General features: G+C 47.8%; 1 protein-coding gene across 2 annotated transcripts; it reads left to right on the top strand.

Moving 5' to 3' along the window:
• Positions 1-1,298: 1,298 nt before the first annotated feature.
• Positions 1,299-19,431, top strand: LOC149331950 (chymotrypsinogen B-like). Of its 2 annotated transcripts, XM_089555610.1 has the most exons (8): positions 1,299-1,884; positions 2,377-2,413; positions 4,038-4,117; positions 5,216-5,299; positions 6,979-7,097; positions 16,946-17,190; positions 17,875-18,017; positions 19,196-19,431. In XM_089555610.1, the coding sequence occupies exons 1-8, from the start codon at positions 1,603-1,605 to the stop codon at positions 19,364-19,366; spliced, it is 1,161 nt and encodes a 386-aa protein (XP_089411736.1). In that variant the 5' UTR covers positions 1,299-1,602; the 3' UTR covers positions 19,367-19,431. The 2 variants fall into 2 exon arrangements, with proteins under 2 accessions (XP_089411736.1, XP_089411737.1); XM_089555611.1 differs by lacking the exons at positions 2,377-2,413; positions 4,038-4,117.
• The last annotated feature ends 234 nt before the right edge of the window (positions 19,432-19,665 follow it).

The following is a 19,665-nucleotide window of genomic DNA, read 5'->3' as shown; positions in this document are numbered from 1 at the left end:
CAGCGACTTCTGGTCGCCCAGGCGGTCGATATGCTCGGCCTGTAAATTTTGGCCGAATAAACGTCTTCTACTACTACTACTACTACTATAATTTCCTGACGGTGGTTTGCTCTTCAGAGAACTCTTTGTGAGTTGTTCCTTCCATGATTAGGGTTCACTCCTTTAGTACCCGTCTTTCCCTCCTACAGTGCGAAAATTCAGTGTACGGGAATCTCCGCATCTGTATCACCAAATTTCTCTAACTTCAAACGGTTCTCAATATCGTACCACATTTTCTTTTCCAAATGAATTTCTTCATCTTTTTTTTCAGTTTTTACTTAAACACTCATCCCACATAACACTTAGCCGCTGTATTGTTATGGCTGGGCTTTTCTGTCCATAGGAATTCCGCCCATTTTTTCAGGACTTGCCATCATACCCTGGCAAAACCTTCGTCTTGGATGGGTACCATTCTAACAAGGAACTGCAGCAAATTGTTCGAATCCGATTCGTTTACTGCTGCTAGAAGCATTTATGGTCCTTCTTAAAGTACAGTCGGGGACAAAAGCCTCCGGACCACATGTTCCTCTAACGAAGACGATAGCTCTGCTATTAGTCGGCGGTTGGAAACCACAATTGTGGAGGTAAAAGTTCAATTTTTGTTCTCTCATCTCCACAAAATCGGTCTCCAGCCGCTGTCTGATTGTAGAGCTATAAGCTTCGTTTGAGGAACACGTGGTCCGGAGACTTTTGTCCCAGACTGTACGCTATGAACAGCGGGTTTTCAAAAGGGTTCCCCCCACCTATCGCTCTGTAACACCCTATGTGATACGTAGAATGCTCATTTTACCTCGTATCACTCTGGATGACGTAACATGCTCACTTAATCTCTCTTTTACTGCGGCCATGCCCTTTCCACCATTGTGAAGTTCAGGTGGGCACTCACAGTTGTCTATTAACACGCCTCTACTTTCTTCACAACCGTTCCCTTCCTCCCGCTCGTCCCACACCCAGACGGAGACAAGTCCTTTTGTCGAAACCCTGGCAACCTCCCTGATGCTTCCCCTTCCCTTGTTCCCTTTGTGTTTACACACACACAACATGCCACGTGACTGGCGACTTTAATTCTGGCGATGATCTTCTAATCGACGGGGGACGCAACGAACAGTACGGTGCCCTCAAGGTAACGCACCACTCTTCAAGAAGCCGCTTGATTCCGCGTCAAGGTCAAACAACCCACAGCGAAAGAAAATCACTCCAAACGTTAGCGAAAAAACAAAACGGCGTAGAAAATATATACCCAAAAAAAAACACACGACGCACACATCAAACCAACAAACTTGCTTTTCCGGTCACACACACGCGCCGAGGTACGCATTAAGTTACTTGTGGGAGAGACCCAGTCCGCCACACACTCAAAAAAAAAGCAAACGGGCACACCTTGTAAGAGCCCGAGAACGATGCACCCATTCCTGAAGAGAGAATATCTCGCTCTGTACAAGAAGCATTGCACAAACCTGCCTTGGAGACGTCGCTCATCCTCACGTCACCTGTCTATTTGTTTTGCTCTTTTTCGTGCGCGTCCTGAGCGCTCAAGGACTTTGACCGCAGCAAATCGTAAATATGTTTGTGCTTGTCAAGACAGCTTGGTACCATTGCTTCTCCGCTTTACATTTAATGTATTTTTTTTTACATTCGCATAGCGTTGTGGGAAGGAGAGAAAGTCGACATATCAAAAAGAAATCAAGAGCCCAAGCACGGCGGCTCGGCTGGTCTCGTTTCTTCGCGCAGCGCGAGCCGTCGCTCACATGTAGAAGAAGAATCTTCCGAGTCTCCGACATGGCGCTCGCCCGGTTCACGTTCTGTGTCGCTCTCTTCCTGGCCGCCCAGCTGTGGACGCTTACGGTAAGCTGCTTCCCATTATCGCATAATCGTCTCGCCGTCTTGTAACTCCCTGCCGTTGCTCGACGACATCGGTAGTCCGTCGTCGTTACAGCTAGTCCTCGCCACAGTCGGATACAACTCAAGACCAAAGCGGCTTTTCCCCGAAAAAGAATTCCCTTCCAGCCAATGGCGTCGGCCGACTCTCATGAACCTGCTAGCGTGACAGTGCAGGGAGTGGGTTGACCATGCAGTCAAGGGACTATCCCCTTTGGTCTGCCACTCCCTGCATTGTCATGCTACCAGACTCATGAGTATCGGTCGACGCCATTGGCTGGAATCTCATTTCTCTGACGGGGAAAAGCCGCTTCGTTCTTGAGTTGTATCCCACTATAGTTTGTTTTACATTACAACGGTCTAAGGAAACCATGAGGGTGGAACTAGTGAGCTCGTCGTTGTACAGCAGCCATTTTATTCAATACAAAAAATGTCTGTCTAATTTCATTTCACACGCAGGTGACGCAGAAAGCACCAAGCGTGGATTCAGTCAGAGGTGAGTCACACTTGGTTTGGTCCATGTTTTCGTTTGAAAGAAAGCCTTGTGTATTTATGGCTGCAGCGATAAAATTCTTTTTGCGTGGCATTTAAGGTGAAACTGCCATTTAATTGTAATTTAATATTTTTTCCTATACGGGGACAGAACCACTTGTTATTTGTTGAGATTTGACTCCACAACTGCACCCCACTAATCTGTGAAGCCATCCATGCTATCCGATGAAACAAACTTTCCTGTTATGCAGACATCTGCAGCGCTTTCCGGGAAGTCGCAAGACAGGAAAAGTATGTTCAAAACGCATACGTGAGATGGTTTCTCTATTTAAACCCGCTCACTTATGAGTGTGATCCTTACGTTCCTCAAGTCGATAGCACGTGGATCAGAGAATGTTTAGGGGACACACTTGCTTAATTAATGCGGTTTATTTGCGGGATTTGTGTCACGTGGTACCTTTAGGTGAAGTAAGCATATGTGGGTTTAAGGGAGCGGGAAATAGGAATGGATAGGTCACTTCCTCAGAGCGAGTAATTTTTTGTGGGAAAACAGATCTGACTCGCATTTTTCTTTACGCGGGAATTCCAAGAACTGCACAGCGGAGATAGGATTGAGAGCAACAGGTGCATGATGCACCTCACTGGGTCCCCAACACCTGTATTCCACATATTACCAGCGCGTACACATCGGCATTGCACTTACCAAAAACAAGCGAATAAATAAATCCGCCACAATCATGTCGAGGACAATTAATGATTAACGGAAGGAAGAATATGAAGAGAGACAAATTATAAAAATATCAGAACAAGCGTAACAGATGTAAGCACCACTTAGTCACAACCGTAAAATCCACACGGTCATTACCAAACCATGTATACAGTACTGAACTTTACGCGAAAAAATGCATATCATAGGCGAGAACCCAGAAGCAAAATTTGGGGTCGTATTCTATATGCTCTCCATTTTCCGTTATCCATTTTGCCTCCATTTGGTCCCTTGTTATTGGTCACTCAGGTTTACCCGCGGCTTTCACACCCCTGTGGAATGCGCCCCGGCCATTGAGTAGTTTGCGACCGGTAGCCAATGGTAAGGTCCGGTCCCTAGCTACATAATGGTCGGATTGCTTCCCACGTACGCTTGAAAGCCACGGGTGTATCTGAGTGGCCAATCACAGGGAACCTAATGGAGGCGAAATGGATAACGGAAAATGGAGAGCATATAGAATACGGCCCCTAGTCCCCTTATTACAATTCTGCTCATATCGGTTCATTAATAAAACAAGAATCGACGAGACCCGTGGTGTTAACCACTAAATGGGACTCATCAGCATCGATAGATTCCTTGGCGTGCTTACAGCTCTGCTCGGACGCATACGCTAATTTCACCGCCCTTTGCAACCAACTCCGTTTCTAACGATACCGGCGACTATCTGCTCACCTACTGCGTGTCCTGCTTTATATAGCCCGTATCCTTCGAATCCACCGTCCCTGCCTTAAAGGCCCGTTCCTCGTTGTTTCTTGAGAATGTGAAATCGATCCCTTCGTATACCTCATCGATGCCGTTGACATGCGCACCGATCGGCTGCGCTCCCATCCATTTTCTCTATACATGCCCGCCAACCTCGCAGGGCACAGCGGGTGTGGCCTAAATGCAGACACCAAGGTGGTCGACGGATCCACGCTCTCCGCCAACAAGTACCCGTGGGTGGTAGGTGGCCCTTTCTGCTCTTGGTGCGAAAGCTATACTTAACGTTTTTCCAACCACAAATCTTTTCTGAAGCTTAACCTTGAGGTGACTTTACTTTACACGGTTCCAACTAAGAATCTTGTGTGAAGCTTAACCTTCAGGTGTCGGCATCGAACGTCGTTCTGAGTCCGTATTACATAAGGATTCATCTGAAATAGATATCCATTTTCTATTTTATTTGGATTGATGTCATATTGACGGCAGCATCAGGTGAAAGCAGCAAGCAGCCAATCACACAAATCACGAGGTTAGGTCCACACGCTGATGACAGCCTTCGTTGTCATCTCGCGCACCGACTGACCGTTAGCTGCCACATGCAGCTAATTGTGAGGTCCGGTCGCCCATGAGCCAATGATCCGGTCACTTCCTCCGGACGCTTGGAAGCCGCAGCTTCGGCAGCGAACAACAGTGACCAGTGCCAGAGAACCGAATGAAAACTAATTGATAGAATGCGGCCTAAGGGGTCGTTATCAACTTTTCAGCCTGAATTCTGTATTATCAATTATTGTTCCCTTAATAATTCAAAAGTTTCTCCTCTCGCTTTATTATCTTGATGCGCTTGAAACGGAACACGGTGTTTAAAATAAAAAAAGCAGAGTAGATTTTTACTCATCCTATCACTATGCCGAACCGCAGCGGCAAACGGTTCGCGCTATGCTAAAGTCACACTGAAGTTCCAGAGAAGCTCTATTGAATTCTAAGCATTCTTCAAACTCTCTGGTAGGGGAACGAATGCGGCGCCACATTGTCCTTTGCGCTTCTTGTAAACAGTTCTACGCCAAAAGCACGCGAAACACGGAGCCACCGCACTTAAATGAGCGATACGAACCATACTAAAGTTGATCTAGGAACAGAAGCCAGCCAAATACCATCGTAACGTTCTTGTTTTTTTTTCCATTCCTCATTTTTACATTTACAGCGAGCACTTGCAAAAATACTACTGTCGAGCGTGTATGTTTTCTTAGAATACCTCAGCCTACCTTCGGCAATGTTTCCACACTTGTAATATGCGCTGTCGACGCCCAGCGTTTCTTTTCATGTAATCTTTTACGGCCTCAGGTACGGATCTCCGCCTTCTACACTCCCATCGAAGGGTTCGACCAAAACGGCACGGACTCGTGCTCCATCGTGAAGAGTGAGCGGGTAAGTTTCACATGTGAAGTCTTAGCCATCAAAACTTCTTTTGCCAACTTGACAAGCCATCATCATCATCAGCCTGACCACGCCCACTGCAGGGCAAAGTCCTCTCTCATGTTCCTCTAATTAACTCCCTCCTGTGCCAGTTGCGGCCACCGTATTTCCACAAACTTCTTAATCTCATCCGCCCACCTAACTTTCTGCCGTCCCCTGCTACGTTTGCTTTCTCTTGGAATCCACTCCGTTACCCTTAAGGACCAGCGGTTATCTTGCCTTCGCATTACATGCCCTGCCCAAGCCCCTATATTCCTCTTGATTTCGACTACGACGTAATTAACTCGCGTTTGTTGCCTCACCCACTCCGCCCTCTTCCGGTCTCTTAGCGTTGCACCTATCATTTTCTTCTTCATAACTCTTTGCGCTGTGCTTGACAAGTGCTTCGGAAGTAATATCAACTTATCCGGATTGGCGCCTCTGTCGGCCATATTTCCTTCCGGGTATAGGAGAAAGGAGACCCAGTATTATCTATGTCTAAGTTCGGCGGTGCAGTTGACCTATCACTGTTAATCACCCATGCAGAGGGTGAAATTACGAGGAACTCTCTTTTTTCAAACAGGCCATTTCTCAGCTTCTGCTATACATCGTTCACTTCGCACTAAGGTGCGGATTTCCGTTTTTGTTTTCAAAATTTGCGGAGCCCTTGACTACGGCGTCCCTCATAGCCTGAGTTGCTTTGGCACCTTAAACCTCAATAAACCAAACCAACCGTTTTTATTTTTGCTTCAAGGACGGTCTTTTGGAAACGGAATAAAGTGGAATAAAATTATAAGTTTTACGTATCACGCGACATAAGCGTAGTGACGTCCAGCGCGGCTGGTCTTTGAACGTACTTACACCCGTCGTCAAAAGTTTATGGAAGGCACCTCTGTCGAAAAGATTTTTCTTAACATTCAAGGCGTATTGCGTGTTCACACAATGGCAATTAGTCCGAATATGTTTTTTTGTCAGTATACATAGAAACACGGCAATGAAGTTACATTTTTTTCTCACTAATACCCAGTCAAAAATTGCCACAGACAAGTTTATGTCGCCACAACAGGTTTTCTGTGAAGTTTTTGACCAACAATTTGTGGTAACAAGAGACGTTTTTGCAGTAGCAGCAAAATCTCGTGCGGTTACTACAAAACTACAGAAAAGTGCGGCAGAAAGCATAACAGTATACTACAAAAAGATACTCCAAAACAAGAAAACAATCTGTCATTGCGACGAAACTGCTATTCATTCTGTCGTATTTTTCCATGGTTCTGTAGTTTTTTCCGACTGGGTATCGTCTTCCAAGAACTCTTAACAGGTGTTCGACCTGAATACATATGCTTTAAAAGAACTGAAGTGGAAGCGATTCCAACAACGACCTGCAAATGTTTGGTTGTGTCGTTCCCGGCGTTGGCTTCAGTATGTGAAACGAAGTGTTCAAATATAACTTGTTTAGCTCCAAATCGATGTATCTCGTCGAGTTAAGCACGTTGTTTTTTTGCCTATTTTCCGTACCACTTTCTGATCGCTCACTCCTCAAGTAGCCCTGCTTCAGAGCTGACAGTATTAATAAATGAAATTACATGCGATTACTACTCCCGCGTGATGCTGAGGAGCCGGAAGCCCTAATCTTCGTGTGCTGCAACTTCCAGAGCAAGATGAGAACTGCCCGCTCCGTCAGCAACAACCTGCAGACCATAGTGTCCCTGTGCGGCGGATCCATGATCACCAGGCGACACGTGCTCACCGCCGGCCACTGCCTGTTGCCCGAGTAAGATGGCGCCATTCGTTATTTGCGCAGAAATCTCCTTTTGCAAGACTAATGCTTTCTCTGTTTCCCAACGCGTAATTTGTTGCCTACCCATTCCTTCTTCTGGGCTTTTACATTTGTTTTACTTTCTGAGACGCTTGTCTTGCGCAGTTTGAATGCACGCATGTTTTTCTGTTGCACGTGGGCGCTTTGTCTCAATTTCTCTTGGGAAATACTTCATCTCCTTAGTAAAAGCTGGCAGAGATTGTCGTGGTCGCTTCTCGAAAAACTATGGGAGCCGCACAAGGAAGTAAGCTTGCGAGCTTCTTTCTGGAAGGAAACTTTTCTCCAAGCGTTCCCAGGTGATGCAAATTACGCTTTTATTAGACGCTTAACAACATGCCATGTCCTGTAATGAACACGTTTGATATAATCGCACACATCATGATTATGCAAGGAAAGCAGTCATCATTAAAATTGTCATACAGCGAAGGCTGTTGGAGCACATGTTCTGCGAGGATTGCAAATGCAACGCACAATGTGAATGTGATCACGCATTAGGGCTGTTTTCTGCAACAACCATGCGCAAGCCTCTAGGCTTCGCGCAGGAATAACTACCGCGCTGATGCGGAGCCCCCTTGTGGCGGAAAGGGAAATGGAGAGACTCAGTTTTAGTAACTCGTGGCCGCCCACGCCGCAGAGACGCTGCGAAGCTGGCCGCGTGTGTGTTGTTTTCTTCTTTCTTTTCATTTGCGGCATGCTGTTGTCAAACATCAATTACTACGCTGCAGTTTGCAATAGCACATACGCTAAATAGTAGGGGATAAAGTTTTTCACGTTGCCAAGCAACACCTACGAAGCCCGACGACGGGAACTTAGGATCACTCTTGTCCGATGCACAGTGAGCCGGCAATCACGTCAGGAATTGCCACAGAATCGTTCTTCGCAAAAGATAAAAAGAAGGCACACTAATATATCCTGCATTCATAATTTTTCTCACCACCTGAAGGGAAGCGCATGCTCCTGGAACCGCATAACGCGCCTGGTGGCGCGTCAACAATACCTATAATATAACATAACTATGGCGCGTTAACTATAACATAACTATAATAGACTGTTGCTTTCTCTATATTGGCCAAATGATTCACGGCGTCTCCGTTAACATGCGTGAGCACCACCATAATATCAAGATAGTTCAAAGACGCATCGGCGTTCACTACAGGGACCAGGAAATAGAGAATCCGCCTCACTAGGACGTAAATTGAAGCTTACATGCATATGTCAGAAATCTTGATGAATGTTAATCTATCTCCAGTTTACATTGTGTTCCTTATAACGTGTATTTCGTGTTTTGTAGTTGTGCTTTTTGTAGAAATTTATGTGGTCAGCTCTAGTGTCCTTCCAATATGTGAAAAGCAGCTGTCCTGCACCAACTTCTTCTTTCGTGTCCATTTAAACAAACAAAATCGAAGCTTTCTAAATTACTAAATAATAGTAATATCTTTATTTGCCATCACTGTGTGCATGATGGAGGGGTCTTGGAGAAATGGCTGCCGTATAAGGCAGCTTGAAAAAGCCTCAAGCCCCCCTTTGGCAATGGCAAGCTAGGGGTCACAAATACAACTATGAACAGTATTTCGATCCCACCATGTAAGCACGAACAGTACGATGCAAAGACTACGGCTCTTAACGGTCCCTCTACCGTTCTCACAGAAACGGAAATGTCACTTCTTTCCGCCAACTAGGCCGATCGTCGGACGTAGGCTTTCAAGATTTCCTTCAGCTTCGCGCTTTCAAGATCTTCTTCGGCTTCTCATATTTAAATGTGTTATTTTCTTACTTGTCTTTCTTATTTAGAACCGTTTCAAGAATTTATTTTACGGTTTTTTTTTCCTTTTTTGACTTTTCTTTTCCTCCCTCTCTACTCGCTCCTTTTCTCTTTTTCCACCCACACCCTTTCCTTCCAGCTCCATCGCCATTTTCCTGCTCTTTCTGAGGAGTTTTAACGACCATTCCCCTCTCTCTCCAGTCTTTATCACTCGTCCCTCACTCTCCATCTCGTACCCCGCTACAGTGCACTTCTAATTGTCACCTTTCCTCCATTTGCTGGCTGCCTTGCCCAGCCCTTTTTTTTCCGTGCCCCGGATAGTCCTTTGCTATGTGGGTCTTTGGCTTGCAATGTTTCCTTGCGGTGTCCCGCTTAGAGGAAGTGTTAGCTGCAGACTTTGTGCTTAATCTTATCAGATGCTTGAGGGACTCCCGACGCATTATTTCTTTTTACTTTTCGCAATTTCTTTTGTACTGTGTTATCCAACCTTCGCTTTGTTTCGTTTTCTTTTTCTTTGCGTCTTGTTCTGCCTACACACTTCTCATTTTGCCGCCTTCTCTGTTTCTCTTGCTTCGCTACTTAGAAATAAACCTTCAGCACAAAGCCAGGCCTTGTATGTGTGTCTCTGCATTTTCCTGTTGTTCCCGCATGGTTTAATTACTAACTGGCAAAGGAAACGCTGAACAAGCCACCTCGGTGCTCTATATCATGGCTGAAACTAAAATTAAATATAACTTTTTCGAGAATGCAAGGGTAGGTTCCTCGAGGCCGAAGTGCTACCGGCAAAAGTTCGACACCGCGGGTGCTATTTGCTGTTGCGGCATGCAGGACAAAGCATCGATAGAACATATTCATATGCAGTGCAAAGGCCTATTAACAAGGCCACCACGAATATCTCTGCCTTCGCTCTGCCTTCACGTATTGCAACTGCCACCGATCCTGATAAATTTTACAGTGTCGAGCCTGCCATAACTACTGATTTACTTCTTGCGTACGTTGCTAAAACAGCAATGCATTGTGTTCGTTATGTATTGTATTTAGGTTAATGATGTTTCTTGTTTTATTTCAGTGCTGCTGTTTGTTTTAATTTACATGAACATATTCATTTTTACTGCTCCTCGCGAGGTCTGTTCATGTTTTTTTTCTTTACACTTTTAATCATCACCGTCATCATGAATTATAACCAGTTAGAATTTTTATTCTAATGTCACGTGTTTTTTTACGTTGTTTAGTGTTTTGATCAATGGCCTGTAAACTGCCCTCTCCCCTCCCTTATGCAATACCGTCAGTCGTGAGGGCCTTTAAGGGTATTTTTATAAACAAATAGATAAATTAGATAAATTAGATAAAGAGATAAATTAGAGTTCCACTGGTGTTTAGGATAAAACAGGGCATGCTTTGGTTTCGAAAAGTAGAGGCGAGTTAGAGACGATTAGAGGACTGGTGGAGAACAGGAGAGTAGTTTAATTATGGAGAAAACACAGTTGGTGTTTAATTATGAGAAATTTAGTACGCTGGTAATAAACGGCTGGGTTACAATAATCACACACCTCGATAACAAAGGGAATACTTACTACTTATCTGTCTGTCGTACCGAGCGTAGCCGCCTGGTTAGCAGCACAGTGTTCATAGAGGTATTATGTCGTTGTTGGGCTATATGAACGAAATTGAAAGAATAACACTGAGCGTATTGGCCCCGGTAGTGGCTGCAAATTGGACTAAAAGAACGAACCGACAGAGGAGATAAGAACCAGCCAACAGCTGAACACGAAAAAGCGGTGCTGAAACTAATCCTTTCATAGATTTTCAATGCAGCAATAATGATGCCAGCATGGAGTCCGAACTACAGGCTGCTTAACTGTGAATCGAATGGTGCACAAGTTATTCTGGCGTTTATAAATGCGCGTTACTAAATATCCTGGATGCTTAGTATTTCTCCTGCTGTCGAATCGAGCCGTCTCCCAGCTCGTGAATTAAACGTGGCCGCAGATTTGTTACGCTGTCGATTATATATACTGTAGAGCGTGATGTACGATATTTAGAATCGAGAGAATTTCTATGGGGCCACCAACATTTGCCGAAGCATTAATGCCAACTGCCGGTAATCAAGAAATTAGGGTTACGATCGAATAACATTGGATCACTTCTTCTTTTTCGATCAGAGCAAACACCGAAAGCCTACTGTTGGGTCTGCCACCAGTTGTTGGCGATGATGGGTCGGTTCGGGGTCGTTGCTAGCTCGCTGCTGCTGCTGCTGCTGCTGCTCGCTTGACGGAACCGTGGTCAAGCCGACGCCCGTTCCCACCACCACCAGGACAGGAGTGCCGCCAAGTCAAAGAGTTAAGGTGATGGGAGGAAGATTACAAGAGGGTTTATTTACATCTTTTTACAACATGGTTAGAGACTGAAGTGAGGCTCAAGAGAGCTCAAGTGAGAGGCTTGAAGAGAGCTCAAAATGAGGCGAAGTGAGCTGATCTGCCGCATTCGTTCTCGACATTTATAGCCTTCTCGTTCCCCAAAGTCCCTAGGTTGAGGACGCCCACGCCGGGGTGGGAGGGGCCCAGATCACAAACAACACAAACTTGTGCGCACAAACACACCACTGCACTTAGGGCCACGCCCACGTCACATGTTGAGTCTGAGGGAGAGAAGGTTGTCGTCGAGGTAGCGTTGACTGGTAGGTGATGGCCTCCGGCCAGTCGAAGGTTTCTGCGGGTCACCGACATCTGCTGATAATCAAAGACACCCGCCGCTCGAGGCCGGACGCAAGGTCACGAAAACGCCGAAAGTGGTTCCTCGTGCTTGGGTCGGAGACGATGCCCGCCAGCTTGTCGCGGTGCTTGGCACACCAAAGAGCAACCGGAACGAGGCCCTTTGTTCCCCGGCATGGCCACGGCAAATGGGGAAGATAACGTTCGTCTCCCCGAGGCGGCGGCGGCGTTCTACACGTGCAGACACTTTGTTAAGGGGGTCTGGTTTTGGTCCTCCACTCCAACCGGGCAAACTCCGTAATTGAAGTCAGCTGGCACCTGGGTCCTCTCCGTGCGTGCGGTCCAAGGCGGCAGGCCCGAAAGTAATCACGCTGAAGTCGCTCGCAGCCATATACAGTGGAAACAGGTGTGCTGGCTGGTTCCAAACGAGACCCGCTGGCGTCGATCTTAATAGCTCCTCCGCGGCCCGGAAAATCTCGAATGGCCAGCGTTCCCCACCGCTGGGCAGGACGAGATGGGCTCGCGTCCGCGTTGATATCTTGGCTTGCAACATCAACTCCCAAGGCAAACCCAAAACACCAAACCACCAACAAAGGAAAGCACAGATGGGACGTTCCAAACAACAAAGCACCGCTCCACGCGCAAGCGCCTGGAATTCACTCAAGACCCACCAGGCTTCCTTTTAATTCCAAACAAAATCCTGCTCCAGAATACTGACCCCTCAATTTTGCCCGAATTTAGGGTCAAAGCGAGCGTCCGCGTCACATCTGAGGTCGCCAAAGACAGACTGCCACGTTGTACGATAAGCGGTGGTGTGTCAAAGCCTACAAATTTTGAATAGAAACTCCATTCCCTATCAATCAAGCTCTGATCCCCAATACCACCCGAATATCGAAAGTCTCCTTAAAATTTGGCCCACGCTCAGTTTAATCCTCTGGCTCTTCTCAAAGAACCTTGATCGCTCGAGACTGAGAATCAACTGCTCCAGTTAAACTCACAAAAATGCGGCTGCTCATCAAAATCGGTACTCCTTCCAGTACTGGCGCAATACTTCTCTTATACTCATTGTGTCAGGCACCATTACCTATACACAAGCTGCTACAGCTGTTCTCCACAAAATTGTGCACTTTCAGTTCATTCGGTTAATCTCCGAATACCACAATCGGCTGATTAACCACTCGCCAGTAAACAAGAGTACGCAGATATGCACAACTATGCGCACTTTCTTTGCCTTCGCAAGGCATTAGCTACACTTCCGTTAATATAGCAACAACATCTTGGTATCTCAACCAAGTCTGACACGTCTGAGTCTACTATCGATACAACAGAAACCTGTGCCAACCTTCAAACACAGCAAAACTTGAATGCTCTGAACGGTTCCAACTATCCAAACAGCACATAGTCTACTCAGGAATCTTCGCTAAATTCCTTTAAGTGCCCTTATTTCTCTGTAGCATGGCAAACTGAACTCTCATTTCTAACTCAAACTTTAATCTTTCTCAATTTTAAGTGAAAACACAGTAACGTCCGATCAGTCTGGCTCAAATCAAAGTAGCCTTTCCCTTTTTGATTTCGCACGCACAAAAAGAAATGAACAAAAAACCAGCTACTTCGAATGGCTAAGCGGGGGTGAAAGCTGACTCACCTCCGCCGTGTCGAAGTGATTAGCCCTTCAGACGCGCCCGCTGGGGTCGCGCTTTGACTGATGACACTGCTGTCATTTCGCTACAAAAGGCCACTGAAAAAAGCCATCTACGACTCCCTCTGTCGTCTCCGCGCCCCCTCGACACGCTCAGAAAGCCTTGGTAGCGCCTGCAAAGTCGGGAACCGGCTCTTGGCGACGCACAGCGACCAGCGCGGGAAGCTGTTCTTTGTTGTCGCCCCCAGCACGAAGCTCGGCTACCCTTTCGCCCTGCGCGCTTCCGGGAATCCAGTGCCGAAAGTGAAGGACGCATCCTTTTTTTCAACTGCGCGCGTTGAACATGCCTGCGTGCTGGGTCTCTGTTTCTCAATCCCTGTGCTCGCATGCGCTGACGGTCGCGCAACCTAGCGCTTCCCGGTCTCTCGGGCCGCTTTGCCTTTTCCCTTTCCGCCTTCTTGTCAGGTACGGGTTGTCTGGGCTTTCCCGCAGGCCGATGCCCTTTGAAAAACCCCCCTCCTGCTCTGCTTGGAAGATGCGGTCTTCCCTTTCTGTTACTGCGGTCAGGTTTACAACAATCCACGCGTGTCGCCTGACCAGTAACTTTAGCCGCAAGCTTGCGAGCTCTAATGCGGGAAGGCTTCTCTTTCCCTTCTGCCGCATTTTCATCTGTGCTAACACTAGCACCTGTACGCGCACGCGAATTTAGGGCCTGACATTTCAACCGTTTCCTTTTGGTTCTTGCCCTTTTCCTTTTTCGCTTTGAACTTTCCGCGTGCACCGCATGAGCCAAGACTGTTTCCTCCAGCCCTTGACATGCATCGCGTGATCCTTCCTTAGTCACAAAATCGACCTCTTTGCCTTCGCAACAGATGGTCATCTCTACAGAGCTGACAGACGGACCTTCAGCTGCCCCGGAAATGAGCAGTTCGCTCCCCTGAAGGTAGTCCTCCGCAGCTGGCTTATCGCTCTCAGTGCTTTCTTTTGAAACGCACTGCTCATCTATAATCGGGCTCTCGTCCTTTGTCTCAGCCTGGCGTTCAATACTGCGTTCTAACCCAACAGCAGCGTCACACACTTGATACGCCAGCTTCGACGAGGTAGCCACAACCCTGGCTTGGTCACTGGCACCGCAGTGACGCCTCAAATCTGAGTTGCCACGATTCACAATTCCTAAAGGGCTCCCCTTTGTTTCCCTTTCGAAACATCTACCTTTGAGGAAGTTATCCCTTTCACACCCGTGCCGGTTAGTCGCCTGTACAGGCCCCTTTCTAGCGTCCTCACGCTTAACCAAATCGGCCACGGTTTCTACTCTCACTGCACAGCCTCTCTTCGGAGCTCTCTCTATTCTAAACCGCGGCTGCCGGTTAGACTCCGTTTCTCGGCCCTTATTCGCAGGTTTGCGACTACCTGACTGGGCGACGGTATGTTTAGCTAGCTTGGGAAGTCTCTCTTGGCTCGGCTTTGTCCGACGCCATCCGTGCCCTCTCCACTCGTTTTCTGAACGAGCTCTAGCGGAGTTACACCTAGCTAACTCTGAGACTGTCTCTGTAGCCTCTCTACTTTGGCCGCGCTCTGTCGGGTACCATCCATGCCTGTTGTGCGCCAATTCGCAATCCTTTCTTACGGCGTCACGTCTCTCTAACTCGGCGATGGACTGGAACATTGAAGGCCCTGTCTGGACGGAGATAGCGTCACTCAATGCTACTTCGTCCCCATTAAGACCACTGAGCCTTGCGAGCCGCCTTTTCTCAGCTTCGAGTTTAAGCTCCTTTAGCTCCGCTGCTAGTTTCTCCATAGCCTCGTCCCGAGCTTTTTTTCTCTCCTGTAGCTGTGCGTCGAGTTCCTCTCTTTCCGCTTCCTCAGCTCTTTTACGCTCCTGTAGCTGTGCTTCCTCAGCTCTTTTACGCTGCTCTTCTTTTACCCACTTTTGCATATTATCCCAAGCAATTTGAAAATCATCCTCTTCCTCCGTTTCCAAATTTTGGATTGCTTGGACAATATCCGAATCTTCCGCTCTTTCCTCCACATCCACTCCTAACTCATCGCACAAGAACAACAGTTCTGTCCTCGACAACCTCGTCAGGTCCACGGTCGCTGCTTTCAAATATTGGCTTTGCTCGCTCATGGTGATTCTGAGCAACTACCCCTGTGCTACAGACATACAAACACCGATCAACCAGCAGTTCAAATTGTTAACCCAGAATTTGAAGCCTGGAGGATCCAAAGCAAAAGCCAAACACTCACCCGCAGATGCAGCACCATGTCACCAGGTTCATCACACCGCTGCCAACCAGTTGTTGGCTATGGGGGGAGTTGGGGCTTCTATCCCCCCGCTGCCACCAGTTGTTGGCGATGATGGGTCGGTTCGGGGTCGTTGCTAGCTCGCTGCTGCTGCTGCTGCTGCTGCTCGCTTGACGGAACCGTGGTCAAGCCGACGCCCGTTCCCACCACCACCAGGACAGGAGTGCCGCCAAGTCAAAGAGTTAAGGTGATGGGAGGAAGATTACAAGAGGGTTTATTTACATCTTTTTACAACATGGTTAGAGACTGAAGTGAGGCTCAAGAGAGCTCAAGTGAGAGGCTTGAAGAGAGCTCAAAATGAGGCGAAGTGAGCTGATCTGCCGCATTCGTTCTCGACATTTATAGCCTTCTCGTTCCCCAAAGTCCCTAGGTTGAGGACGCCCACGCCGGGGTGGGAGGGGCCCAGATCACAAACAACACAAACTTGTGCGCACAAACACACCACTGCACTTAGGGCCACGCCCACGTCACATGTTGAGTCTGAGGGAGAGAAGGTTGTCGTCGAGGTAGCGTTGACTGGTAGGTGATGGCCTCCGGCCAGTCGAAGGTTTCTGCGGGTCACCGACATCTGCTGATAATCAAAGACACCCGCCGCTCGAGGCCGGACGCAAGGTCACGAAAACGCCGAAAGTGGTTCCTCGTGCTTGGGTCGGAGACGATGCCCGCCAGCTTGTCGCGGTGCTTGGCACACCAAAGAGCAACCGGAACGAGGCCCTTTGTTCCCCGGCATGGCCACGGCAAATGGGGAAGATAACGTTCGTCTCCCCGAGGCGGCGGCGGCGTTCTACACGTGCAGACACTTTGTTAAGGGGGTCTGGTTTTGGTCCTCCACTCCAACCGGGCAAACTCCGTAATTGAAGTCAGCTGGCACCTGGGTCCTCTCCGTGCGTGCGGTCCAAGGCGGCAGGCCCGAAAGTAATCACGCTGAAGTCGCTCGCAGCCATATACAGTGGAAACAGGTGTGCTGGCTGGTTCCAAACGAGACCCGCTGGCGTCGATCTTAATACTACCTTGAGGCTTTCGCGTCATGATGGCTAAAACGCTGGCTAATTCTTTGTTTTCCACTCACGCTTTTTCATTTAAAAGACTTCTTACAGCATTATGGGGCCTCTTCAGGCACGTATTCTCCCGCCTCTGAAACCGATCTCAGACCCCCCCCCCCCCCCCCCCTGCCAACCCAGTTCTCTCAACTGTTTCTATTTAAACATGCCCCACCGGCCCAAAAGGTTACCTTGGTCCCCTGCGATAAAATATTTATGGCTACTTGTCTGCACCTGCTTAGTACCGACAGCTTGTGTAATACCACAGCTGCTGCTTTGCAAAGTTTACAGAATCTAAATATCTCCACCCGAGCTTAGCTCCCTGAAGCAATCCACATGCCTCGCAGAGAGTTCAAACCCCGCTACGTGGTCCGCTACGGCTCGGCGCGCACCTCCCGCCAGGCGACGGCGTTCGTGGCCAAGGTCTACAAGCATCCCAACTGCCACATGGTGAACCAGGACCGCGCCGTCGATGACGTGGCCGTGCTGGTGCTCCGCGCTGCTCTGCCCGTGCCCCCGGTGTGCCTGCCCCGAGCGGGAGCGCCCCTACCTTCGCAGGTCACCGTCGCCGGTTGGGGTAACACCATACCGAGTGAGTGCGTTCGCTTGGGTGCAGAGCAGGAACAGCACGTTACCCTATAGTTTCGCGTCGATAGCTACGATGAGGACGACAACACGTCGTTGATGACGTGTGCGGCAAGTGTGATATCAGTTGCTGCTTCAAAGTCACGCGCTCACCGTTTGGTCAGTTGCTTAGAGTCCTGTGACCGCCTGTTCGTCAGGGAGACTGTACAGTGCATCAAGGGGTGGTATAGTTGGTCAAATCATTAGGGCAATCCCCCAAGGTGGGGTAGAATTTGTAATAAGGGAGTAATTGCTCATTACCATCCAAGCGCAGCCATGCAGCTACCGAGGAAAGCTATTGAGCTTGCGCAGAAACTTGGTATCATTAAAGAAAAATTCAGACGTTGAAGAAACATTCATCACCGTCCAGCGTTCGAACCCGGGACCACCGCTCCACCGGAGCAGTGACTCTACCAAATGGACTAACCAATACGGCTGAATACTGAAGTATATCCTTTAGGAATATAACTAAGTTTGTATATCGTAGTCAAAGTTTGTATGTCGTAGTAATTTCTTCGCTCAGATTATGACAGATGGTTTGGAAGCCTTTACGTTTGTTTTATCGCAGAATCTTGTTGCGATGAGTGGCGCTCAACAAATGTACACGAGTCGGTTCACGTATACGTTCGTCGCACTGTGGCGACGATTGCAGGTATCGACTCACTGCAACTGCCGGAGCTCCTCAAGGAGGCTCAGATGCAGGTGATCTCCACCGAGCGCTGTCAGGAGGAGCACTCGTACGCCAACCTGGAGCACCAGATATGCGCCCAGCCGGCATCGGGTTTCCCGGGAGTGGTGAGCTGACAGTGCTGCATCTCGCGGGTTGCAGGCTTGTTCCTTTTTTTTTCGTATCCAATTCTGTGTTTTTTTTTTAATTACGCCTTTTAAATTGCACCTCATAATTTGGCATTTCGGTGGAAAGGAAAAACCTGCTTGCACGAACTCTTAGGCTACTCATAGGCCACGTCGTATTCTTTGCACAGTTTCTTTCACTCGCTTGCTTAGAATTACGAGGTGGATGATACGTGCTTAGCTTTATGAACACAGTATAATATTCACCATGGACATCAGCGAAATAAAAATTCAGTCGCGAGATGCGGTGCCTGGTTCAATGTCATCTATCAATTTAATGTGATATCGTTTAAAGCAAGACCACATGAAACAACATCCTAAAAGATGTGTCATAAGAGAGTAAAAAACCATAGTTGCCGCCTTTTGAAAAGAAAATCATTAGCACTTCAGCACTGTGTAATCGTTTTGCTTTCTCTTTCACTAAAATGCTTTTTTTTTTTGTTTCCGAAATGCTCAAGTTTTTTCTATTGCACTGCCTTTCTGGCACCGATTACCCTAAGATCAGCTCAGTGCACAGGGCGAAGTTGATATTTTGTTCCGGTATACGGAGAAATCGTCTCGTCTCTTCGTTTTCATGGGAGCGTTTGAGGCGGAAAACAAGGTTTCATTGATTCACTCATTAGATTGATTAATTGACTCTTTGAATGACGTAACGACTACCATATTGACTCACAGTCTGATTGAGTGCTTATTTGATTTGTTCACAAACTCAGTGGTTGCTTTAATAATTGATTTATTTCGCATTGATTAATTGATTGCCTGATTGATTGGCAGTATGACTAGTTTATTGACTGATTGACTAACAAACTAACTGACTGACTGAGTGTTTGGTTGGTTGATTGATTGATTGATTGATTGATTGATTGATTGATTGATTGATTGATTGATTGATTGATTGATTGATTGAGTGAGTGAGTGAGTGAGTGAGTGAGTGAGTGAGTGAGTGAGTGAGTGAGTGAGTGAGTGAGTGAGTGAGTGAGTGAGTGAGTGAGTGAGTGAGTGAGTCAGTGAGTGAGTGAGTCAGTGAGTGAGTGAGTGAGTGAGTGAGTGAGTGAGTGAGTGAGTGATTGATTGATTGATTGATTCTAAATGATCGACTCATTCACCTTTCTCCTGCCAAGGGCGACTCTGGCGGCCCGCTGATGACCAAGGGCTCCTCGGGAGAGTGGACTCTGGTTGGCGTCGTGTCTTGGGGCAACGAGACCCGCTTCCGGACATCCCCGTTTGTCTTTTCGGACGTGACTGCACTTCTTTCGTGGATACAGGACGTTGTCTCGATGCCTGTGTGGTAGCACTGTGGCCGACACCGCTTGGGGCAGGCCGAAGTAAAGGGGCATGAGCCGAGTTGTTTATGTTACTTGGTTTGCTCTTTTCCCCGGGATGTGGGGAGCTCCCCGACGTGCGTGTTTACGAGAAGTGCCTCACGCGTCCAAGGTGGAGCTTAAGGTAAGGCCTCGATCGCGTCAGAATCTGCCCTGGAAGGGTGGGGGGGGGCTTTACATCTTAAAACCTACATGAAGGCTGTCTAGAAACTTGTAGTGTCTCAGGTATTTGCAAAGAAAATGACGGAAACAACAGTCTATGGGCCGGT

Source organism: Amblyomma mixtum, chromosome 8 (assembly GCF_055824585.1).
Source record: "Amblyomma mixtum isolate Tamu chromosome 8, ASM5582458v1, whole genome shotgun sequence".
NCBI lineage: Eukaryota > Metazoa > Arthropoda > Arachnida > Ixodida > Ixodidae > Amblyomma > Amblyomma mixtum.
Note: the sequence above shows the minus strand (reverse complement) of the source record. Positions and strands in the feature narration are given on the sequence as shown.

Coding starts and splice junctions, on each gene's coding strand:
- LOC149331950 (XM_089555610.1), top strand. CDS start 1,603: ATGTTTGTGCTTGTCAAGACAGCTTGGTACCATTGCTTCTCCGCTTTA. Junction 4,118..5,215: donor CCAACAAGTACCCGTGGGTG/GTAGGTGGCCCT, acceptor TTACGGCCTCAG/GTACGGATCTCCGCCTTCTA. Junction 17,191..17,874: donor TTGGGGTAACACCATACCGA/GTGAGTGCGTTC, acceptor CGACGATTGCAG/GTATCGACTCACTGCAACTG.